Source organism: Bos taurus, chromosome 27 (assembly GCF_002263795.3).
Source record: "Bos taurus isolate L1 Dominette 01449 registration number 42190680 breed Hereford chromosome 27, ARS-UCD2.0, whole genome shotgun sequence".
NCBI lineage: Eukaryota > Metazoa > Chordata > Mammalia > Artiodactyla > Bovidae > Bos > Bos taurus.
In genome coordinates this window covers 14765151-14789198 of record NC_037354.1, presented here as the reverse complement: position 1 = coordinate 14789198, position 24048 = coordinate 14765151, and the positions used below count along the sequence as shown (strand labels likewise).

General features: G+C 47.3%; 1 protein-coding gene and 1 long non-coding RNA gene across 10 annotated transcripts in view; one reads left to right on the top strand and one right to left on the bottom strand.

Annotated features, from left to right (window-relative positions):
* Positions 1 to 24048, top strand: part of ENPP6 (ectonucleotide pyrophosphatase/phosphodiesterase 6) — a 137121-nt gene that overhangs the window by 52188 nt on the left and 60885 nt on the right. For 6 of the 8 annotated variants that reach the window (XM_005226006.5, XM_005226005.5, XM_010820265.4 and 3 more), the window contains exon 1: positions 4486 to 4780. The exons of the other annotated variants lie outside the window; for them this stretch is intronic. In XM_005226006.5, coding sequence (XP_005226063.1) covers positions 4540 to 4780 — 241 coding nt within the window. In that variant the 5' untranslated portion in view covers positions 4486 to 4539. Of the gene's footprint in view, positions 1 to 4485; positions 4781 to 24048 lie in introns of those variants that run through there. 8 annotated transcript variants of the gene reach the window in all.
* LOC112444584 (uncharacterized) lies at positions 10186 to 22583 on the bottom strand. 2 transcript variants are annotated; one of them, XR_009493127.1, is made up of 4 exons: positions 22427 to 22583; positions 15874 to 16141; positions 10734 to 11008; positions 10186 to 10438 (listed from the first exon to the last, which is right to left on the bottom strand). It is a non-coding gene; the product is annotated as an uncharacterized lncRNA (long non-coding RNA). The 2 variants fall into 2 exon arrangements; XR_003032929.2 differs by having other exon boundaries at positions 10186 to 10382; positions 22427 to 22582.

The following is a 24048-nucleotide window of genomic DNA, read 5'->3' as shown; positions in this document are numbered from 1 at the left end:
TTTTACTCTTTTTAAACAAATGTTTAATTCTGATACATTGCAGAGTGTTTTTCCTTTTGTTTTGATTCAGTACAGATATATATTGTGAAAAGATGGTCACAATAAGGTTAGTTGACACCTCTATTGCATCATAGGCAGAGAACAGAGGTTGAGTGACAGCCATTCTAGAATTGATTAAGGTCAGACTACCTCCAGTTCCTAGGAAGCTTTGACCAGAACCTTGCAAGCTTCACCAGGATCCGAGCAATGTTATAATGATAATAATAGTCTTTGTCAAGTGCTTGCTATGGGCCACGCACATTTTATAAGCCTTTATATTGAATTTTCTGCCAAATGAAAGACCCACAGATGCCTGGTATCTGGACTTAGTGCTTTGTCTCCCGACCCACCTGTGCTTGCTGCCCTGTATTGACCTCCAGGCCAGCCTCCCAGGCCCTCCTCTGCCTGGTCCTTCTTGGCATGAAGCCTCATGGTTGTCCCTAGCTGTGCTTGTCCATCTCGAACTCTCGCCCACCAAGTCTTTCTCATTGCTGCCCTTCTAGAGCAGTGCTGTCTCAGACCAGTGTGCCAGTGATGACCCCCGACTATCTTGTCCAACTCTGGAACTTTCTGACTCTATGATTCTGCTGAGAGGTATCTCCTCCTACAGGAGATACCTGTATTATGTTGTGTTATGTTTGAACACACGCACCTTGAAATATAAAGTAAGTTCTGTACATAGATGGATAATAAAACAATTGACACGTAGACAGATAATTTGTTGTTAAACGCTCTGGAGATGGGGGCACTGCTGAAAAGTTCACAGGTATCTCCAACCGAAGTTTACTGTCTCCTGTTGATACCCTGAGTTAAGAGGGTCACGTTACTAAATTCTGAGGAATTCACTGTGAGAGTTTAAATTGGGCAGAGATGAGGGATAACAGCAAATTAAGAGATCACCCTTTTCCTTGACTCCTGCCTTTAGTTAGCCCAACTGAGAAGTTGAGTTGACTTCTGTCATCTGAAATTCTACCTTTCTGTGGGTGCTTCTATTTCTGGAATATTCACCCCAAAATAATACGGTTTGTTGACTAAAAATGATGGACAATGTGAGAGTTGCTAGTTAAGTTTTATTTGGGGCAAATTGAGGACTGTAGCCCAGGAGAAACTAGCTCAGATAGCCCTAAGAGGCTGCTCCAAAGAGGTAGTGGGGAAGGACAGTGTATATGTGATTTTGGTAAAGGGATAACACGTGCAGTCAAGCATATATATATATATGTGTGTGTGTGTGTGTGTGTGTGTGTGTCTGTGTGTTTGGTAGAAAGTTGCTGCTGGTCTCCTGAAGCTTCTGCTAGTCACAAGAGTCAGTCACCATGCAAACCCCAGGGTCCACTTTCCTATCCATCCAGGTGGAAGCCAAGGCCATAAATTAGTACCACAAATCCACTGAGTCCCATTTGGTGCAAACTAGAGTCGGACACGACTGAGTGCCTTCACTTTCACTTTTCACTTTCCTGCATTGGAGAAGGAAATGGCAACCCACTCCAGTGTTCTTGCCTGGAGAATCCCAGGGACGGGGGAGCCTGGTGGGCTGCCGTCTATGGGGTCACACAGAGTCGGACACGACTGAAGCGACTTAGCAGCAGCAGTGACTCTCTGGTCATCTGACCCAGTCAGTTCCAAACCGATCACTGTCTCTAAGGGTAATAATATGTAGGCGTTGTTCATAAGGCACCCAGCCTAGATTCCCAGCGTTATTAGGCTGATTATCCTTAGTGTGATTTAATTGTTCCCAACATTGAGGAGCTTTTAAACTTGAATGACCAAAGCCTGTTGTTAACTGTCTAAGCCCATCTCATAATATGGGGGATTTCCTTTTAATAGACGAAAGGTCACAGTTATTGATTGAGACTTGGCTTGATGTTTTGATTGAGCCTTCTGAGCTGAAAAGAGACTTTAAATCTATGACCAGGGTGAGAGCAGGTATTATCAATTGGCTGGGTAAGAGGATCCCATCTATGAGGTTGGTGCAAGTGTAACTGCAGTTTTGCATTGTTGAACTTTGCCATTTGATCTTGGAAATACATTCTTAAATAAATATGGTTATGCTATATTAATAGCAATCATGAGTAGCCTGGATAGGATTAAACTTTCTTCTGAAATAAATTTTCTAAGGGCTGTCAAATCAGAGCTTTGGAGGGGGGATATCCACCATGTAACCCAGAAGTACTAGAGGTAATTGACCACAAACCCAACAATTTGGGTTGATTTATAAAATTAGCATAGAATCACATCCATGATATGAAAACATTGGATTCATATGCAAAGGTCCAAGAGGTCATGGAAAATTATACATGACCATAGGAGTCAGGTCCAGCATCTGGGGTAAGCTGTCTACTTCTGATGTCGTCGTCTTCTCGTCCTGGTGTGAGTGTAGTTCCTCCTTTTTTTGAGGGTCCTTTTAAGGTGAGTTTGAGGTCAGCATTCCTCTCTATAGACCAGTCCAGTGTAGCAGCCCTTTTTAGTGGGAAATATGGGTCCAAGAGTCAATTTCCTTTAATTTCGCTGCATATGAGCTAGTTAAGAACACCTGATTGGGGGCCTTTCCATCTGGGTTGTAGTGAGTCCTTTAAATGATGTATCTTCCAACATACCCCGATGGCTCAGATGAGAAAGAATCCGCCTGCAGTGCAGGAGACCTGGGTCCGATCCCTGGGTCGGGAAGATCCCTTGGAGAAGGGAATGGCTACCCACTCCAGTATTCTTACCTGGAAGAACCATGGGCTGAGAAGCCAGGGACCCCATGGATTGTAGCCCACCGTGGTGAGCACACACACCACACCCCCCCACAACCCCCAGGTGAAATAACTTGGGTCCTAGAGGTGGCATCCTGGGTTCCTGGGGATGCTCCCTTCTCCCGTGTGGCTGATCCATCTCCAGTTACCCCATCTTTGTCCATCCACCTCTAACCCTTCAGACTCTGTTCCCGTCACAGGGAGGCAGAGCCAGATGGGCCTAGCCGGGTCAGCAGAGGCCAGGGATTCTTGGAAGGCTCAGAACATTCCCTTCCTGGGAGGGAGCAGAGGGTTTGAGCTACTGCAAGGGGCCACAGGCAAGTGCCTAATACCCCATGCCTTCCCAGGCGGGAGAGAGCCCTGGGAGGGCAGCACATGTCGTCTGGCCCTGAGGGGCAGGTGAGCCCTGGACCTGGAGTACCTCTGGACCTGTCTCTATCCCCACCTCACTGCTCCAGGGTTCACCTGCAGCAGGAATGAGAGGTCTCTGTGGTTGGGAAGATCACGGGATGAAAAGACGGGGCAGGGACCCAGGCTTAGCTGCCTTGAGGATTCAGTTGCCAAGGAGCCTGAGGGCTGCACCTCCAGTGTGGGGATGGAGCAGGCCAGGGGCCAGGGCGGTGGGGTTCCAGGCCGGCTCTGCCTCCATTGCTCTTGGCCCCAGATCACCGGGGATGGAGGGAGCTGGTCCCAGTGAGTGCTGTCCGCACTATGTCCCCAGAGACCTGGGGCCTGTGGCTGATAGCAAGGTCAGTGGGCAGGGCCCTGGTCCCTCTCCCCATATTAAAAAAACAAGAACTCAGGATCCTCAGCCACTAAGGGAGGTCCTAGAACCAAAAGAGACTTCCCCAAATTTGTCTGCACTCCCTGAGGAGGGGGATGGGCTCGAGGGGCTGCTGCTGGTACCAAGGTTCAGGTTTCTCGTAGAGTTCAGGGGAAGGAGAGAAGTCCTCTCTGGGGCTCCTCGCTGGTCGCCATAACTGTCGACTAAAAAAGATGCTCACTGTGAACGTTGTGAGTTAAGTTTTATTTGGGGTTAAATGAGGACTACAGCCTGGAGACAGTGCCTCTGATAGCTCTTGGAAACTGCTCCAAAGAGGTCGGGGGGACGGACAGTGTATATGTGATCTGGCAAAGGCGGAGTACATGCCATCAAGCACATATTTTTTGGTTTTTTTTTTCTGGTAGAGTTTCTTCTGTTCTTGTGGCGCTTCTGCTAGTCACGAGATACAGTAACTAGCAGATGGATTTTAGTGCTTTTCTGGATATGAGCAAACAACGGGATATGAGGGAAAACCAGCTCCTGAAAATATCTGACCACCATCCGAAGACCTTCCGTGTCAGTTTCCTGGTGTACAGAGTGCCTCATTCCTGACCTCCACCCTAGACTCCTTGGTGGGGGGTGGGGAGGGTGTCAGAGGTCAGCCGCTGCAGCATCACGTGACTTCACCATTGTAGAGGTACAATAGATGGCAAGCACCCATGGCAAGTGCCCCTTTGTGGTTGACGGGTTGCACTCTCTCTCTCTCCCCTGGTATTGATTCCGGGTGGTTTGGGAACCTGACTTCTCTGAAGGAGTCCATCTCCAGACTTGCTAGTAAAGGGTGAGCCTAGACGTTTTTTTAAAAGGGGGTGCTGTACCTTTAAATTCTGAAAGTGAACTTGGCTCAGGAAGGCCACTAGTCAAGGTCCAGCCCCTAGAAGAGAGAATAGCTGCAGACTCTGCATCCTCGGCTGGGGCAGGCTGGGGCAGGCTCCTGGCGGCATGGCAGGGAAGCTGGGGGTCCTCCTGCTGGCCCTCGTGCTCAGCCTGGCACAGCCAGCCTCGGCCCGCCGGAAACTCCTGGTGTTTCTGCTGGACGGCTTCCGAGCAGACTACATCAGCGATGAGGCCCTGGAGTCCTTGCCTGGGTTCAAAGAGATTGTGAGCAGAGGGGTCAAAGTGGATTACTTGACCCCGGACTTTCCTACTCTCTCTTATCCCAATTACTACAGCCTCATGACCGGTGAGTACCCTGTCTTCCTCTGGGTGCAGAGGGCAGGCTGGAATCCATCAGGAACAGTGAGCTCCTGGCATTAGAATCGTGTTTAAAGATTCAGTCTGCCTTCATCTTTGGGGACCCCAGGGATAGGCAAGAAGTGTGTGTTCTCAGCTGAGATTCCTTTTTTTGTGAGTGCATGAATGTGTTATTTTCTTAAAGTTATTCCCTAGGACCTGTTTTGGCTTCGCAGTGTGGAGAACAGAGGACTCTACAATTAGATGATGGTTAAAGTGGTTATTTGTTTTGCAAATTAAAAATTCTAGCCAACCCCGTATTTTCTAAGTTGAAATTTAAAAAGCCAACAGGTCTTCATTTGGATCAAATTCCTTGTGTCCCTTTTACTCTGCAGTCATCTGTCATCCTGGAACTGTTTTGGCTTGTTGGGCTATGAAAGTTACACGTGGGATTCCTGCATGATTTGGATGGAGGGAGTATTCAGATCATATCCTAAAGTATTACTTAGCAACACTACTTGCTCCTTCTTTTGCCTTTTTGGGCCAGGTAAAATGACACGGAGAAGAAAAAATTGACGCGTAGTTCAGATTCCTGTTTTTAACTTCTAGCATCTGTTAAGAAAACAAAACCCAAATCCCCAGCTCACCCAAACTGGGCCAATGTTTGGGAAAGCTGACTTTTGCCTAAAGATGACCTTCACTTGGGATTGCAGACACGCCGAATGTGATTCCACGAACTTGATCCTCTATCTGTGTCATACAATGTACATCCTGATGGCACAGTGGGATTCCTAGCTTCCAGTTTGTTTACCAGTTAACCATCGTAAGGGCCAGCAAAAGGCACTCAGAAAGAATTTAGTGAACTGTCCAAGGACGCTGTTGAGAATGCATTGTTATTGATGATGCTTATGTAGGATTTAGCTCTGTGCTCTGAGCATAGGGAAAAACTCCATGAATTATGTTAACAGGAAGGGAATGAGAACTTTGGTATCTCATTATGGATCTTCACAGAACAGCAAAGCCCCAGGATTCTGGAAAGACAAATTGCTGTGTCTGACTTCATACATGGAAACCGAATGCATGTGTGCATAAAAATGTTATAAAATGAAGCAGGGGAGAGAGTTTGGGAATTAGAAATAAGGGCATGGAGAGGAAAGAAAATCCAGACTGCACACAGCATGGAAATTATTTGCCCATTTTAAAACGTCTCCCTCCAACAGACAAATGATCAGCATCTCTAAGATCTTCTGGTCCTCACTTGGCATGGCTCTCCCCTTGCAGAGAAGGAAGCCGCTTGCTGGCTGCTGGGCCACACATAGATGCTATTGTGTGTCACAGCCCGGCTTCCACTCCGTCCGTCTGGGGTTTTCACACCCGCAGACCACCCCCCACACCAGTTGTCTTTCAGAGCCTTGCCGGGAGACTCAATTCACAAACTGCCATGTGAGCTTTTCTCAGTCTCAGTAAAAGATGAACAAAATCCAATCTGAGCAAGCCAGACTCCAGGGAGCAAAAAGGGACCATTACAGTCTCCGTGGAGAAGCCAAGCCAGTGACACGACCCTTTGTTCGTCAGACCCCCCCCGTTCCTGATATCCCCACAAGGACTAATTGGCACAAAGTCTTAGTCACGCAGACACTTTCTTGTCAGGCTGTGGGTGTAGTCTAGTCTCTGGTCTAGTCGTGACAGAAGGGCTCTTTTCATGGGGGAACAGTGCAGATCCCAGGAACGTTTGACAGAGATCTTCTTTACTTTCAAACTTGCAGGCCTCAAAGTTGCAGCACTGGGGCTCAGTTGTTGCCGCTCCCAGGCTCCAGAGCACAGGCTCAGCAGTTGTGGCGCACAGGTTCAGTTGCCCCTGGCATGTGGGATCTTCCCGGACCAGGGATTGAACCCGTGTCTCCTGCATTGGCAGGCAGATTCTTTACCACTGAGCCACCAAGGAAGCCCCCGCCTCATTTTTTACTTTATGGAGGCAATATTACGTATAGGCTCTGTCCCGCAGCATATGTTCATGTGCAGATGTCCTTGGGTGTGGCTTGTCTTTTACACACTGAGTGGACGTAAGGCTTGGAGCAGGACTGTGGGCTGGGCAGTGCCCGGCCGTGAGGCTGCTGTCATGTCCGCTGCCCTGGAACTGACTCAGGGTGAAATCTAGACTATTTCCCCCAATGTCCGTGCTTATTTTCCCACCTGATATTGAAAAATTCCTCTTTTTCATATATATATATATAAGGAAGGATATATCTGTTGGGAAGTGCACTTAGGGTTTGAGCGTTTGAGCGTTTCATGAACCAGCAAAAGAATCACGCTAGATCCCTTTGGTACCAAAATACACACTGTCTTAAGGTTCCTCAGAATTCCTAAGACGGACTGTGATCTCACTTCCTTACGTGAATTATTGCCCATAAGACATAAAGCCCTCGGTGTTCTCTTTGCGTAATGAGGAATAATGGGTTACTGGAAAGAACTTGGCCTTGAAGCTGGGAGAGAAGCTGCTTGAAGCTGCGGTGGGAGTCCTCTCAGGGTCGGGAAGACTTCAGGCACAAGTCGTCACAGTGCCCTGAACCTCAGTTTCCTTAGTTTCTGGGTCCTGATCAGGCCAGAATCTCAGCTGCTGCCAGCAGCAGGCATGAAATGAGAAAAGGTTAGGACGGGCACCTCTTGGGAGGCCTGTGTGGCTGCGTGTGTCATGTGCTCAGTCATTTCTGCCTATTTGTGATCCCATGGACTGTAGCCCTCCAGGCTCCTCTGTCCATGGGATTCTCCAGGCAAGAATATTGGAGTAGGTTGCCATTTCCTCCCCCAGGGGATCTTCCTGACCCAGGGATCGAACCTGAGTCTCTTGCATCTCCTGCATTGGCAGGACTCCTTACCACTAGCACCACCGGGGAAGCCCAAAATGTATTTGCAGCAGGACAAATATGGCTTCCCTGGTGGCTCAGCAGTGGAATGGCCAGCCAGTGCAGGAGATAGAAGAGACTCAGGCTCAGTCCCTGGGTTGGGAAGATCCCCTGGGGGAGGAAATGGCAACCTACTCCAGGATTATTGCCTGGAGAATCCCATGGACAGAGGACTCTGGTGGACTACAGTGGGGTCACATAGGGTCACAAGGAGTCAGACACGACTGACTGAACTACCGAGTAAAGAGCTGGGAGACTGCGTGCTTCCCTCCAGACACCTGAGGGCATCAGTGGCAGGGCTGAGATCACAGGGCAGGCTTCAGAGGCGCAGATGTCACACAGGAACCAGCACGGCGCTGACTCCAGTCCTGGCATGTCCCGAAGGTGGTGCGTGAGACCTGGGATCCACAGACAGAGGTCTCCTTATGACCAGTCCAGGAGGCAGCCAGAGCCTGGACAGAGGCACTTGATTAATCATCTACTGGAATCAAGGCAAAACCAAGAAATTTAACTACTTAGAATTAATATCTGTGCTGGTACAGTTCTGACCGCCCTCCTAGAAATGCCACCTGAAGCAAATTCTTCCCAGACTGCAAGGCCCCACATTCTGGAGTGAGGGATTATGGGATAAGGTAAGCTTTCCCTTGCTTTCAAGAAAATAGCTGATTTAAATTAAAACCAGCTGTCACTTGGGCCAAAGGAAATCAATGCAGATAGTACTTGAGAAATCAAGTTTTGAAAAAAGCCCACATCCTCAAACTTCTGCAGAATTCAAGGCTTCACCTGGGGGGTCTCTGTGAGCCTCCAGCACAAGCAGCGTGGACTTGGCCTCCAGCCTCCCTGGCCTCCCCTCCCCTGGGTCTATTTTACACATGCTAGAGTATACATTGGGCTTTCCAGGAGGCACATTGGTAAAGAATCTGCCTGCCAATGCAGGAGACACAGGAGATGTACATTCAATCTCTGTGTTGGGAAGACCCCCTGGAGAAGGAAATGGCACCCCACTCCAGTATTCTTGCCTGGAGAATCCCATGGACAGAGGAGCCTGGTGGGCTACAGTTCGTGGGGTCACAAGGAGTCAGACATGACTGAGCACACATGCAATTGCCTATGTGTCAATGCTTCCTCCCCCTCTGTGTCCACATGTCCCTTCTCTGAATCTGTGCTTCTATTATTGCCCTGCAAATAGGTAAATCTGTACCATTTTTCTGGCTTCCATATATATTCATGTGTGTTAATACAGGATATTTGATTTTCTCTTTCTGACTTACTTCACTTTGTGGGACAGACTCTAGGTCCATTCCATCACTACAGTCTTGTTTATTTTTGTGGCTGAGTAATATTGCATTGTATATATATGTACTACATCTTCTTTATCCATTCTTCTATTGATGGATGTTGATGCTTTCATGTCCTGGTTACAACACTAGTTACAATAGTAACTAATGCTGCAATGATGTGCCTTGAGCATCTATTCTTTACAATGGGCTGTAAGTGAAAAGTTGAATTTGAGGCATGCCCTTGGAGCAGAACTTGCTGAGTATGAGTGAATATGGAAGAGCTAAGAGGAAGAGAACCTGAGTCAATTCCAAGGCTACAAGAAGTTCAGAAGTCTCGGGCTCCTATGGGCAGAGATGGGAAAGCGTGGATAGCTGTCTATTTGATGAAGTCAATTTTCATCAGACTAGATTTCAGGTTGGATTAGGATATTCACCTGGACTTGGCCCTTGAGGGGATCAAAGACAGTAGAGTGAAGGAGGGTTCCAGAAACTGTAGAAAAATGAAAGGAGTCCAAGAGAGAAATTGCTCCTGTGGGTCCCAGTGGACCCCGTACATGGACTTGTCTTTCTACTTGCCCCACAGCTGGTAGAGGATACTTCTCACAGACACACAGTTAAATCTGTCTTCTCAACTGCATGAACTTTTGTCTGAATTTTGTCACTTACTTCCCGTTTCCACTTTCACGTTTCCACTTAAAACTACAGTGTGTGTAGTGAATGCTGAGGAGTGGGTGTGCGAGGTGTCTGGGTGGCCGAATCGGTTAGGAGCACTCAGAGGCTCAAACCTGGAGGAAAAAAGCGCATTCCCAGAATTTACAAAAGTAATCTCTCTTGGCGCGTCATTATTTCAGCTCCCACCACCAGACCTGTCTACGCTGAAGTGCCACTTTTCGAAAAGCCTGTTTCTCTTGGCATCCACGGTGAGGCCAGGGCGCTCTTGTTACAGGGGTTCATCTGGCTTCAAGAAACACATTCCCAGCAGGAGGGGCTGGCGAGGGTGGTGGCAGAGCTTGAAGGCGTGCTGAAAGCCTTTGATTCTGAGCTCAGCAAACCCTCCTTCAGGAGGTTCCCCACACGGAGCCAGGCAGTCTCCACCGCAGGTGGGTCTCCCGTCTCACTCTCCTCTCCCCGCTGCTGACCGATGGGACCTCAGGCTGCTGCCTAGGCTGCTCCATTAAGACTGCTTTGCCATAGACGGGTTAAAGAACACTTCAAATGGATTCAGAGGGAGCCTGAGTCAGCAGGTCAATGTTTATTTCAGAGACACTTTCGACAACACCTACTCGGGTTTCAGAGTCCCCATCCCTGAATAAGGCCATTGTGTCCATGGTCTCCCAGGCGGGGACCCCGGGGCAGGTCTGGGGTTCCTCTGGGTCCTGTGTTGGATCTGGTGCTTGATCGTGACCTCCTCCTGTCTTTGGCCCTTTCCCTACGAGGAGAAGGGGCTTGAGAGCTGGGTCACGGAGTCATGCAGGGTACACGCACCTGGATGAGAGGTGCCCAGGCTGAAATCGCAGACAGGCTTGTGTGAGGGGCTCTGCCCATCCTTCCCGCCCCGAGGAAGTGATTCCCCCTGGGTGCCTGCCTGTAAGATGGGGCGCTCCTGCAGTGCCAGGACAAGTGGGACCTAGAGCAGAGCGTCCCAGCCAAAAGGACGGCCTCCCTCAGATGCAGGGGGCTGGAAGCTGAGCCATCGTTTCCGGTCCTTCCTGCCTCTTCATCCATGCTTGCCACTTGGCTGGTGCCCTTCAGCACTCCACTCTGTCCTGGTGGGGCTTACCTGCTGGACGGCTTTTGCTTCCTCCCTCAGCCTCTCGAACATCTGCTGAGATGTGTAAGTTGAAGTAGAGATGGGATCCAAAGAAGCCTTCTGTGTAGATTTCATCAAGATCTGGTCAAAGGGGAGGTGGAAGCCTCTAGAAGGTTGTGTGTGGTGGGGGTGGAGATGGGGGTGTTTGGGGCTCAGCTCAGCTGTCCTCCCCACTTCCCCGGGCCTGGATGATCCTAGGAGGATGGCTGCTCTTCGTCACGAGCCTCAAATAACCTCCCTGAGTTCTGATGGAACAGATAAGAAGGAAAATCATGTTCCAGAGAGTTCACTCTCAGACTGTGTCAACAGCTGCTGAAAGCTAAAATAATCCAATGAAAACAAAAATGCCTCTTTTATTTATCCGATTCTCAACCACCTGTTGGACTTTTGAACCCACCAGCCAGCTGCGTGGTGATTCACGCCTCGGGAGATTCCATCAGTGGACACAGACTGGTTCCTACCCTTCAAATGCAGGGATCACTGGGGTTTGGTCAGCCAGTCGTGAAACCCTTTTGGGGATGGAACTCTGGAGAGTGACCTCTTTACCTCCCCGTTTTGGTTGAAGGCCTCTCCTAGAATGTCCTGTCTTTCCCTTGGCTGATACACTTCTTACTTCTGGAAGGGCTCTACTCCCATCCTCCCTGCAACCCCCCAGCCTCAACCCCAGCCCGGCCGCAGCTGCCTTCCAACCCATCTTTCTTTTTCAGGCCAAAGTAAGATGCCCCCCACCCCCCATACGGCCTTGACCCACAGATGGTCACATTTCAGAGCTGGGTAGTGCTTTGAGAGCCCATTTTCATTCATTTGCTGATTCCTGGACCACCTACTGTCCGAACCACTGAATCTGGTAATTATTACAGCAACATGTAACTTTGACATAAATTCATAATGTATGTTCGTGTATGATCACTTCTTATGCAGGCTATGCGAACGTTTTCTAGGTGAGACTGCTCTTCCAAAGGGACGTGTCCTCTGTCTTGGATGAGCTTATAATGAAGCTGAACAGCTCAGTGTGTGTGGAGTCACAGGCCAGGACGGAATAGGCACAGGGGTTGTGGGGACCACTTCTGAGGAGGTTTGCTGAGGTGATGGTATTTGAGTAAAGCCTGAAGGACGTGAGAAAGTGAAAGTGTTAGTCACTCAGTCGTGTCTCTCTGCAACCCCATGGACTGTAGCCCACCAGGCTCCTCTGTCCATGGGATTTTACAGGCAAGAATACTGGAGTGGCTTGCCATTCTCTTCTCCTGGGGATCTTCCCAACCCAAGGATCAAACCCAGGTCTCCCACATTGCAGGCAGACTCTTTATCACCTGAGCCACCAGGATTTGAGGGAGGAGTTGAAACCTGGAGAAAAGGCTGGGTGGGGGTGACTGGCATCACTCAAGCCAAGGGGCAGAGGCGGGAATGATGGAGCATTTGGAGAGCAGAGCTAGGCTTTGAGACAATTGCTCTGCTATTTCTGAGCTGTGTGGATTTGGACAAGGCTGTCCAAGACCAAGGGGAGAGTTAAAGAGCCTGGGAGTCAAGTCTCCGGAGTGGACCTAGGGTCAGGGGTCTGATAGGGAACTGGCAAGACTAATTGAATGTGGAGGATCAGAGAGAAAAACAATTTCAGGATTAGATAAGAATTTGACAGAATTAGGGGAAGATGAATAAGTCCATCTGTATGTAAAGTGGATCCAAGTTCACAAACTTGAGTATATTGGTTCAATCAGTTCAGTCGCTTAGTTGTATTCGACTCTTTGCAGCCCCACGGACTGCAGCACGCCAGGCCTCCCTGTCCATCACCAACTCCTGGAGTTTACTCAAACTCATGTCCATTTAGTGTATTAGAAATTGTGCATGTCTGTATTTTCTTTAAAAAAAAAAAAATCTAAATCTCTGGGTAAACTTGAAAGCATTCTAAGTCAAATAAGCCATAGACAAAAAGAGATGTATTGTTTGATTCCACTTACCTGCGGTACCCAGAATCGTCATATTCACAGAGATAGTGAGTAGAAGGTGGTTATCAGGGGCTGGGGGAATAAGCAGTTAATGTTGAGTGAGGCAGAGTTTCAGTCTGGGATAATAAAAAGTTCTGGAGATGGGTGGTGCTGACGGCTGCACACTCAGGGTGAATGTTCTTCATAAAACTGAACTATACACTTAAAAGTGGCTCAAGTGGTAAGTTCTATATTATGTATATTTTGCTGCAATAAAAAAAAATAAATCTCAGTCTGACTCTGACCTCCCTCCCACTGGGCTCAGTGGAGATTCAGTTTCAGTCTCTACTGGGTGGGTGGTGGTGTGACCTCTTTTCCTCCTCTGTGACTTTGCAAAGGTCCTGGACCACATACCCAGTCCTAAGGCATTAGGACTTCAGCCCTGGTCATTAGTCGCCTGAGAGTTTTATACTTTTAGTTCTTACATCTAGGCTCACGATACATGTGGAGCTAATTTTTCTGTGTGGCGTGAGATAACTGTTCTGGCACCGTTTGTTGAAATAATAATTTGTTTCCTGCTGAATTTTCTTGACATTTTTTGTAGAAAATCAACTGACCACGAATGCTAGAGTTTATTGCTGGGCTCTCAGTTTAACTCCCTATGTGCGTCCTGATACTAGGACCACACTGTCATGATCACTGTAGCTTTGTGGTAAGTTGTGAAATTGGGGTGTGTATGTTTTTCCACTTAGTACTTCTTCTTGAAGATTGTTTTGGCTATCTTGAGTCACTGGTATTTCCAAATGAGTTTTAGTATGAGCTTTTCAATTTCTGGGGGGAAAAAAAAAACTCTAGCTAGGATTTTGTTAGGCGTTGTGTTGAATCTATACAACAATTTAGGACATATTACCAATGTAACAGTATTAAATTTTTTGACCCACAAACATGGGACATCCATTCAGTTTCCAAAGTCTTCCCATAGCGCTTTATAATTTTCAGGGCACAAGTCTTTCCCTTCTTTTTAAATAATTTCTAGGCATTTTATTTTTTATTTTATTATGAATGGAGTTATTTTCTTAATTTCACTTTTGCAGTGTATGAAAACAGTGGATTTCTGGGTGTTGGTCTTGTATCTCGCTACCTTGCTGAATTTGTTTATTAGATCTAATTGAATTTTGTGGGTTCCTCAGGATTTTCTGCATCGCAAGGATCGACAAGATCCTATTTCCTGCAAATAAAAACAGTTACTTCTTCCTTTCTAATCTTGATACCTTCAAATGGTCTTTATAATCATCTTGGAGCTATGTAAGGGCAAATTCTCAGATGAGAGAACTCAAGTCTGGGTGGGGGGGGTAAGCAGTTAGTACGAGGTTACCTAGCCAGGAAACGGGTAAATCAGGACCAGCGCAGAGGACCTCTGCACCCCCACCCGTCCCTCGGCATCTTCGCCACGTGGCCTCTGGTTGCTGGAGTCAGAACCTTTGATGACAATGGAGGCCTATGTCTCTGCAGCACGACTGTTCTCCTTTGTAACAAGCAGCCAGATTCAGTCAAGAGGGAACAGAATGTACATTTCCCAAATGCCTACCGGATTTCTACATCTGTGTGTCTACAGCACTTAGTGCTAGGTGTTTTCAAATCGAATTTCAGGCCATCCTCAGACAACCCTGGAAGGCAGACATGGTTACCCCGGTTTTCTATCTGAGGAAACTGAGGCTGAGAGACATGAAATCGCTTATTCAAGCTCACAGAGCCCCAGACTGGCAGAACCTGGGAGTACGGCATCCTGCGTTCCTGTTGGGACCTCCCGCTTTCAAGGAAGTGGCTCTCAGCGCAGCGCTGTCCTGCAGCCATCCAAGCGTCTGCCCCTCAGCCAGAGACCTTGTAGCTGCATTTGTTATGCACACGACACACGCCTGCACACACACACTCTACAGTGCGTGTGTCCCTGCCCTTCCAGGCTTCTTCCAGACCAAGAACCTCAGGGACAACTCTGTTTTTAAACCCTCCTTTGTGTGTCTCAATGGACAATACGAACAATAAGCGCTTCTGGGGTTGAGTATAAAAGAGAGGATTCAACCTCAGACACTTAGCTACTTATCTCAGACGGCCACGGCTGAACAGTTGTACGGCATGGCTTAAACAGGCCTCTTTTGACAAGCCACATCTGGGACACTGACCCAGGCCATCGCAGTGACCGCGGAGCAGGTGTTTATTCGTACACTTGGTTCTGGGGCTTGGGAGGGCCTGGTGGTCCCAGTGAGGGCCGGGCCCTCCCCGTCTAGTGTCTCATGGACCCTGACACTTGGTAGGAACTCAGTAAGCATCACTTTGTGTTTGTTTTAGAGTTTCTTAGGACTTCCCTGGTGGCTCAGATGGTAAAGAATCTGCCTGCAATGCAGGAGACCTGGGTTTGATCCCTGGGCTGGGAAGATCCCCTGGAGAAGGGCATGGCACCCCACTCCAGTATTCTTGCCTGGAGAATCCCATGGACAGAGGAGCCTGGTGGGCTGCAGTCCAAGGGGTGACAAAGAGACAGACACAACTGAGCAACGAGCACGTTCACTAAAGTTACTTGGAAACTGCTTTATCCTTAATACTCAGCCCATTTCCTTTTAAATTCTCTTTGCCATCACACCCCCTCTTCTTACAAAAAGGCAGCCCCCGAGGCTAGGCCATCACGGGGGAGCTTTGTAGTTTCACAGCGGATGAAAAGTCCAAATGGACGTTGCAAACACTGCTTAAAACACAGCTCGACAGCCCCCTTCTCCCAGCCCCAGTCCACACCAGTTCAGGATAGGTTTCCGAAATGCAAAGCACAAGTGTGTATAATTAAGTATTTTGCACACTCTGTCAAATATTTTAAGAAGTGAGTAGATAGCCAATTGGAAACTCCTTATGGTTTAACCTTTTCGCTAAATTCCAAACCTGGGAGGACTGCAGCGCTCTGGTGGCTTAAAACAACTTCTGTCTTCTTCCCAAGAGATTTTAGGTTTGGGAGTTTAAGTCATTTATAACCAGGAGTCTGGAAAAGTTTTCAGAAATAGCAGTTCCCTCGGGCGAAGGGTGTGAGGTAGAAGGTATCCTTTTTACCCGGCTTCCACCTCAGGTGGTTTTGTGGTCAGCAGAATACGAATTTCTTAGTAACATGAAATAAAAAGGCAGTGCTTCTGCCAAAACAAGATTACCTTGTGTTTGACTTTGCCATGTCTTCTAGTCTTTCCCGTCAAGGCCAGACGTAACCGCCTGTCCCCTCACACGAGTCCCCGTTCTCTCCGCGTTTGGGTGCCCACCCTGGTGCTGACCACCCTGGGCACGGCCCGGTCGTTTCCTCTCTGTCTTTGGTGACGTCTTCATGAGAAGGGTGATAGATTAGAAGCAAGAGGTGTTCTAGTCTGGCTATGGTGGCTTCTAAACCCTGTGGCTTCAAAGTCTTTCTGGGTTCAAGTTTCTTTCCTGAAAAAAAAAAAATGAGGGGTTGAGGGCTCAAGTGTTAGTCGCTCAGTTGTGTCCGACTCTTTGCAACCCTGTGGACTGTAGCCCGCCAGGCTCCTCTGTCCATGGGATTCTCCAGGCAAAAATACTGAAGTGGGTTGCCATGCCCTTCTCCAGGGGTTCTTCCCGACTCAGGGACTGAACCCAGGTCTCCTGCATTACAGGCAGAGCCTTTACCAACTGAGCTATAGAGAAGCTCCCCTGAGCTTGAGGGCTCCAAGAAGTAGATTTAAATGCTGTGACAGGTCCTCTGTCTTATCTATTGTCATGATCGCGTCTCTTTTATTTAAAAAAACATGAGTTCTTCTTTTTAAAATTTTTATTTATTGTTTGTTTGGCTCAACGTTGCATTGAGCAGCATGTGGGATCGCAGTTCCCCAACTAGAGATCAGATCCATGCCCCCTGCACTGGAAGGGCGAAAAGTTCACCGCTGGACTGCCAGGAGTGTCGTCCCCTGCTGTGACCACTTCTGGTCTGTTTCCCCTGGAACTTTCCCACCTTGATGCATGTCAAAGGGAAGAGAGTGCTGTTGTTGCCCCGTGCGCCCTCTGGACAACCATCGCTACTGAACCCAAAGGGCACTGCAGCTGTGGTTGGCATTTGAAGCCAGACAGCCATACACTTATTTTTCAAAGGATGAATATTGTTTTTACCCCCATGCCTTGCCCTGTTAAGATTCATAGTTATGATTTTTTTTTAAGGACTACCAGAGACCCTGTAAAAATGGTATCATCTTCTTTTTAATAATAATTTTATTTTATTTATATTTGGCTGTGCTGGGTCTTCGTTGCTTTTCTCTAGTTGCAGCGAGCAGGGGCTACTCTTTAGATGAGGTGCACAGGCTGAGTGCAGCGGCTTCCTTGTCGTGAAGCTCGGGCTCTAGGGTGTGCGGACTTCACTAGTTGCAACACATGGGCTCAGAAGTGGCGGCTCCGGGCTGCAGACCACAGGTTCAGAAGTTGTGGTCCAACGGGCTTAGTTGCTCCGACTTGTGAGATCAACCCTGGTCAGGGATCAAACCCGATTCTCCTGCATTGGCAGGCGGATTCTTCACCACTGAGCCACCACCAGGGTCGCCCCCAGAGTATGATTTTAAAAAGAGGGAAAGTCACCTGGTTTGCGGTAGGATTCGGGAGCGGGGTGCGAGGGGAGGGGGTTGGAAACCTCGGCCAGAAAGTTGTACTTAAAGTCACATCCTTCACTACCAATTTCCCGGAGGAACAAAGTTTAATAATTCTTTGGGGAAAAAAACTAATGGACTCCATGCCCCTCTGTTTCACTGGAGAAATCCCCGCATAGAACCATGGCAAGGAAAGAAGGGCAGCCAGAGAGCAATTCAAGGCCTAATCTTGAGGAACTATTTATTATTAACATATCGACTTCAGTCCACTCCTCCAGCGTGGGGCCTGCTGGCCGGTTGGGCACATGGAACTGCTGAGTTCTGAGCCTCTGAAACAGCCGGCTTCTAATAGACAGGCCAAACCTTCCAATAGCAACATCCAGTGTCATCTTTCAGCTTCTCTCTGCGGAATTTATCTTTTGACCATCCCTGCCTCCGACAGACTCTTCATTGGGTTCCAAGTTTCATCCCTCCTCTCAATCCACCCTTATGCTAAGTTCCACTGACTTCTCTTCTGCTAACCCCTTCACACGGAGCCTCCGGTGAAGACTTGTTCACTGGTCTTTGCTTGTTCTCCAGTCTTTGCTTATTCCCTCTCCCCATTTTGGTGGTCTCCCCCTTCATGAGGTCTCACCCCTCATGCACACTTACTGTTGACTCCCATTTGTCACCATCTCTGCCCCAGATCACCACTAATGTACTTTATGTCTTTTTAGTTTTCCCTTTTATGGATATTTCACATAAACGGAGTCTTTCAATACATGGTCCCTTGGGTCTTGCTTCTTTTACTGAGCATACTATTTTTGAACAACAGACTGGTTCCAAATCAGGAAAGGAGTACGTCAAGACTGTACATTGTCACCCTGCTTATTTAACTTATATATATGCAGAGTACATCATGAGAAATGCCAGGCTGGATGAAGCACAAGCTAGAATCAAGATTGCTGGGAGAAATATCAATAACTTCAGATATGCAGATGACACCCTTATGGCAGAAAGCGAAGAAGAACTAAAGAGTCTCTTGATGAAAGTGAAAGAGGAGAGTGAAAAAGTTGACTTAAAACTCAACATTCAAAACACTAAGATCATGACATCTCATCCCATCACTTCATGGCAAATAGATGGGGAAACAATGGAAACAGTGAGAGACTTTATTTTCTTGGGCTTCAAAATCACTGCAGATGGTGACCGCAGCCATGAAATTAAAAGACACTTACTCCTTGGAGGAAAAGCTATGACCAACATAGACAGCATATTAAAAAGTAGAGAGATTACTTTGCCAACAAAGGTCCGTCTAGTCAAAGCTATGGTTTTTCCAGTAGTCATGTATGGATGTGAGAGTTGGACTATAAAGAAACCCGAGTACCGAAGAACTGATGCTTTTGAACTGCGGAGTTGGAGAAGACTCTTGAGAGTCCATTGGACTGCAGGGAGATCCAACCAGTCCATTCTAAAGGAGATCAGTCCTGTATATTCATTGGAAGGACTGATGCTAAAGTTGAAACTCCAATACTTTGGCCACCTGATGCGAAGAGCTGACTCATTGGAAAAGACCCTGATGCTGGGAAAGATTGAGGGTGGGAGGAGAAGGGGACAACAGAGGGTGAGATGTTTGGATGGCATCACCAACTCAATGGACATGAGTTTGGGTAAACTCCAGGAGTTGGTGATGGACAGGGAAGCCTGGTGTGTTTCAGTCCATGGGGTTGCAAAGAGTCAGACACGACCGAGAGACTGAATTGGACTGAACTGTTTGTGAGGTTCAGTCACCAGGTGGCAGGTGTCCACAGTTTGTTTCTTTTAATTGCCGAGTAATATTCCATCATATGGCTATCCCCCAGGTTTCTATAATGAAAAAGTCTCAAAGCTACAGAAATGCTGAAGTAGTATTATGAGTATCTGTGTGCTGTGCCTCTCTCAATGTTAATATTTGGCACGTTTGCTTTTATGCTCACGTGAGAAATACAGGGTTCTATTTTGGCTTTTGCGCCTGCTGAATCAGCTGCAAGTCAATTTCTGGGACTTCCCTGGTGGCCCAGTGTTTAAGACTCTGTGCTTCCCCTGCAGGGAGCGTAGGTTCGATACTTGGTCGGGGAACTAAGATCCCATGTGCCTCATGGTGCAGCCAAAAAAAGAATGTCAACTGTTAACATCATGACACTTTACCCACCGCGCCCCCTCCCTCCAGTAATGCAGCATGTCTAGGATATACTTTCATATGACCACAATTATTTTCCGATTTTTCTCCATTGCCAAAAAAATATCCTTTATAACCTTTCCTGAAATGAAAAATCTAATCATGGTTCAAGCAGTCCGCTCCGCTGCCATGCTTCTTTGCTCTCCATCAAGACTGACATCCCTGCCTTTTTGTTTCCTTTGGACTTCCACCATGTTGACATTCTTGAGAAGGCCATGGCTGTATTTTAGATTTGTCTGACTTTTCTTCGTGGTTAGATTCATTAAAAGCTTTTTTTTTTTTTTGGCAAGAATACTGCATTTTTAAGAATCCAAATTAGGACAAGGGGTCATCCAAGTTAGGACAGCGTGACAAGTGTACAAAGGTCTAAGCTGTTGGGACTTTTCTAGAAGAGGGTCCACAAAACTCTCCCTCTGCTCACCCCACAGATGTGACACGCCGCATGGCTCTTTGCGGCCCTGGTTGGGTGGTTCTCACAGGCTTTTTTATCTTGAGGTTCACAGGGAGTTTTGTGGTAGATGTTGTCCATGGGATGTTGGTACTGCTCTTTTTGTCTTTTGTGTGTGGGGGGGTTGGTGACATTCAAAATCTGTGCAAATCAAGAAGATACTTTTGAAAATGAAAAACGTTGCTGAGAATCAGAAACAACAGCTAGGAATCAGAACTGTCCTGAGAAAATGCTGCCCGTGACCCAGAAATCCTAGTCCTAGGGACAGATAGACTCTGAAGACGTGGATTTTCATCATTCTCATTGTGGGTTTTTTGAGTATAAATTTTGGTATTACAATTTAACCTTCTTTGGGACTTCCCTGGTGATCCAGGGGTTAAGACTTTGCCTTCCAATGCAGGAGGTAGGAGTTCCATCCCTGGTTGGGAAGCTAAGATCCTCACATGCCTCGAGGCCAAAAAAACCATAAAACATAAAACAACAGAAACAATGTTGTAACAAATTCAAAAATGACTTTAAAAACGGTCCACATCAAAAAAAGTCTTAAAAAATTTTAACCTGCTTTTTAGTATGTTGGGTCCCTTGTCTAAGGATTTCTATATTTCATCAGTTTGGGAAAGTATCAGCCATTATCGGGGAGCAACATTACATAGCCATTATGTAGCGCTGCCCTTCCTCCGGTCCCCCTGTTCTTCCTTCTGCAGCTCTTAACCGATGTAACGCAGAACTTCCCACTCTATCCTCATCTCTCGCCTTTGTCTTAGTTTTCCACAGCTGCTATAACAAATTGCCGCAAACCAGGTAGCCTAAAACAACAGAAGTGTTTTCTTTCACAGTTCGAGGATCCAAAACTCTGAGATCGTGATGTTGGCGGGTTTGGTTCCTTCTAGAGGCTCAGAGGGAGAGCATTCCATGCCTCTCTCCCAGCTTCCAGCACTGCCAGAACTCTTTGGTGTTCTTGGCTTGTAGATTCATCACTCTGATCTCTGCCTCCATTGTCACATCGTCTTCTCCTTTTGTGCGACTGTGTATCCTCTTCTTATAAGGGCACTTAGATAGTCTAGGATGATCTCATCTCAAGATCCTTAATTTCACCTGTGGAGAACCTTTTTCTAAGTACAATCACATCCACAAGCTCTGGGGGGATGTACCTTTTAAGGAACCACCGTTCACCCCACCACAGTCTTTCTTTCATATTTGACCTCTTCCTCTTTAATCTCTTTCCTCTGGGTCACTCAATTATATATTCAATTTCACTATCTTTTCAGCTGTGTTTATTCTGCGATTTATCTTTCCACCAAATTTTAATTTAAATGATTGTATTTTTAACATCCAAAGTTCTGTTTGATTCTTTCTTAATCCTGCCGGGTTATTTTTGATAGTCTTTTGTTCCTTGATAATGTTGATTCTCTTTTATTTCTTTAAACATGTCATAAAGCGTATTTCATATTCTAAATATGATAATCCCCAAACTCTAAAGCCCTTGGTGCTAAATTTGTGGTTTATTGTTTCTGCTGATGTTCACAATGACTGATTAGTTAAGGTAAAATCAACTGCGGCACACTTAACCTCCACAATCTCAGTGGTTTAACACTTAGGGTCTTTCTCTGTTACTGCCATCATGTCAAGTTGACGGATTGACGTGGGGCCTGTGTGGTCATTCAAGGACACTGACTGACACAGGCTCTGCCGTGTTCAACATGTGGCCTCCAGGATCACCCTGAGCGCCAGCATCCTGCTAGTGGACAGGAGAGCCCCTAGAGGACCCCAAGCGTGGTCTTTGTGGGCCAGGCCTGGCAATGGCATCGACCTCTTCTGCCTTCCTTCCTTTGTCCAAACCACGGGTCATGGCTCCACCTGGATGCGAGGGTGGCTGGAAACTAGAATTGCTGGCTGGTCTGTTGAAATGATTATTCACTAACGCAAGGAAGGCAAAGGCCGTTGGCTAAGAGCTACCTGCCTGAGCCATACGATTTGTTTCTCTGTGTCTTAGGTCTTTCTTTCTTTCTTTTAGCTCACAGTTGATTGAACTTAGTCTGTGGGAAATCTGAGGGCTTAAATTGGAACTTTACTTAATAGAAAATATTCATTTGCTTTGCTAAGAAAGAAGGGACACTACTGACCTGGGACCACTTGTGAGCTTGGCAATATTTTAAACTCACGTGCATATGTGTGTGTGTGTTACCCAAGATCTAGTTATATTGTATCTTGTAGTCTTATTGTAGAGGGAGAGTCTTTCAGAGCATTCACATCAGTGTTGCTCGCTTGCCTGTCAATGGTGGAAAGTATCTATGCTCCTAATATTCAAGTTTATTTTGCTGGCTGTGCAACAGCTGGCAATCTAAAATGAAAAGCTGTTCACTTATTCCCACATATGGTATCTGTCTGATAGAATCGCATATTCTCGGTTAGGTCCCATTAGTCTGACACTGGTTTACTACTCAAGTCCGGACCAGGGATCCCTCCTCCTACAGGCTCACGTTTGCTTCAGCGACTAAGAGGGCTGCCCTGGGTATGTGACCGCCTGGCCCCGCTGGCCTCTCTCTGTGCCTCGGCCTGAATCCTCAGCATGTTTAGTATCTTCACAAGCAGCTCTGGGGATGCTGGGATGCCTTTACATATGAAAAGTGTCAGACAAAATACCAGGCTGGCAAAGGTGCGCGGCGCCCAGTGAGATCCTGGGTGAGGCTGCGAGTGATGATTATTGTGACGGCCAGTAGAGGGCAGTGTCGGGCCAAGCGCAGGGGAGCTGTCATAAACGCCTGAGGTTAGTTTCTGAACTGGAGATTCACTGGTTACAAACCTTCCTGAGTAATGGTAGTGGGTGGTACTGCCTTTTTCTCCCCCCACCCCTTTAAGGGGATTTGAGAGTCTATTTCAAGGGCTTGTGTGTGACTATGAGACAATAAATAGGCTACCCAGCCTTATCCCTCCTGGAGCCATTGACCACTGCATGCTGTTTAATAAGGTTGCCCTTTATTTATTTATTATTATTATTATTTTGGCCACACAGCATGTGGTATATCAGTTGCCTGATGAGGGATCCAGCAAGGATCAAACCTACTCCCCCTGCATTGAAAGCTCAGAGTCTTAACCACTGGGCCACCAGGGAAGCCCAATAGGGTTGCCCTTTAAAAGAGGATTTAGGTGGTGGTTTGCATTTCCCCAATGCCTACTGTGTGCCAGACATCATGCTAAAGTTTTGCCTACCCCAAATTATTTAACTCTGGACAAATGTATGGGGCTTCCCAGGTGGCGCTAGTGGTAAAGAATCTGTCTGCTAATGCAGGAGACCCAAGAGACTAGGGTTCGATCCCTGGATTGGCAGTATCCCCTGGAGTAGGAAATGGCAGCCCACTCTAGTATTCTTGCCCAGGAAAACACCGTGTGCAAAGGAGCAGAATGGGCTACAGTCCATGGGTTCCCAAAGAATCGGACACGACCGAGCGACTTAGCACACACAAAGGTATGATTGTTTTTCAGAGGAGAAAGCTGAGGCTCTCTGCAGTTAAATGACTTGTGTGAGATCCCAGCGCAGGGGCTGACTTTGATCTGTTGGGCTCCAAAGTGCTTTCCACTCGGCCACGTGCTTCTCACTGGTCCTCGGTTCCTGCCAGTTTTCATCCTTCTTGATGCTTCTATTTTTAACTCAAAAAGCTCCTCTATTCAGATGACGTCTTCAGTTTGGACTGGGAAGCTCTCAATACATCAGAGATACTTCTCACACCTAGCCATGTGATAGTTGCTTGTTTGAGTTACTCTTTCATCCCCAGGGCAAGTTATCTTTCAACACATTTTATATATGCTAAGAGCACCTAGGCAGAATTATGTACACAGATCATTAGGCCAGGTGCAGCGTCAGCTCCAAACGCTGTCTGTTTGTATGCAGATCACTCATTGACCTGGGCACATAAGCTGTGGCTACAGTCATGACCTAAACTGATTTTTTAATCCCATGATGTGGGAGACCGGTCTCACTACTATGGCCACACCTGACCCAAGGCAGTGAACTTGCATGGGCTAGCATCATACTTCACACATGGGGGTTTTTGTTTGTTTGCTGTAGATTGGTGGGTTCACACTGGTGGTTTAGTCACTAAGT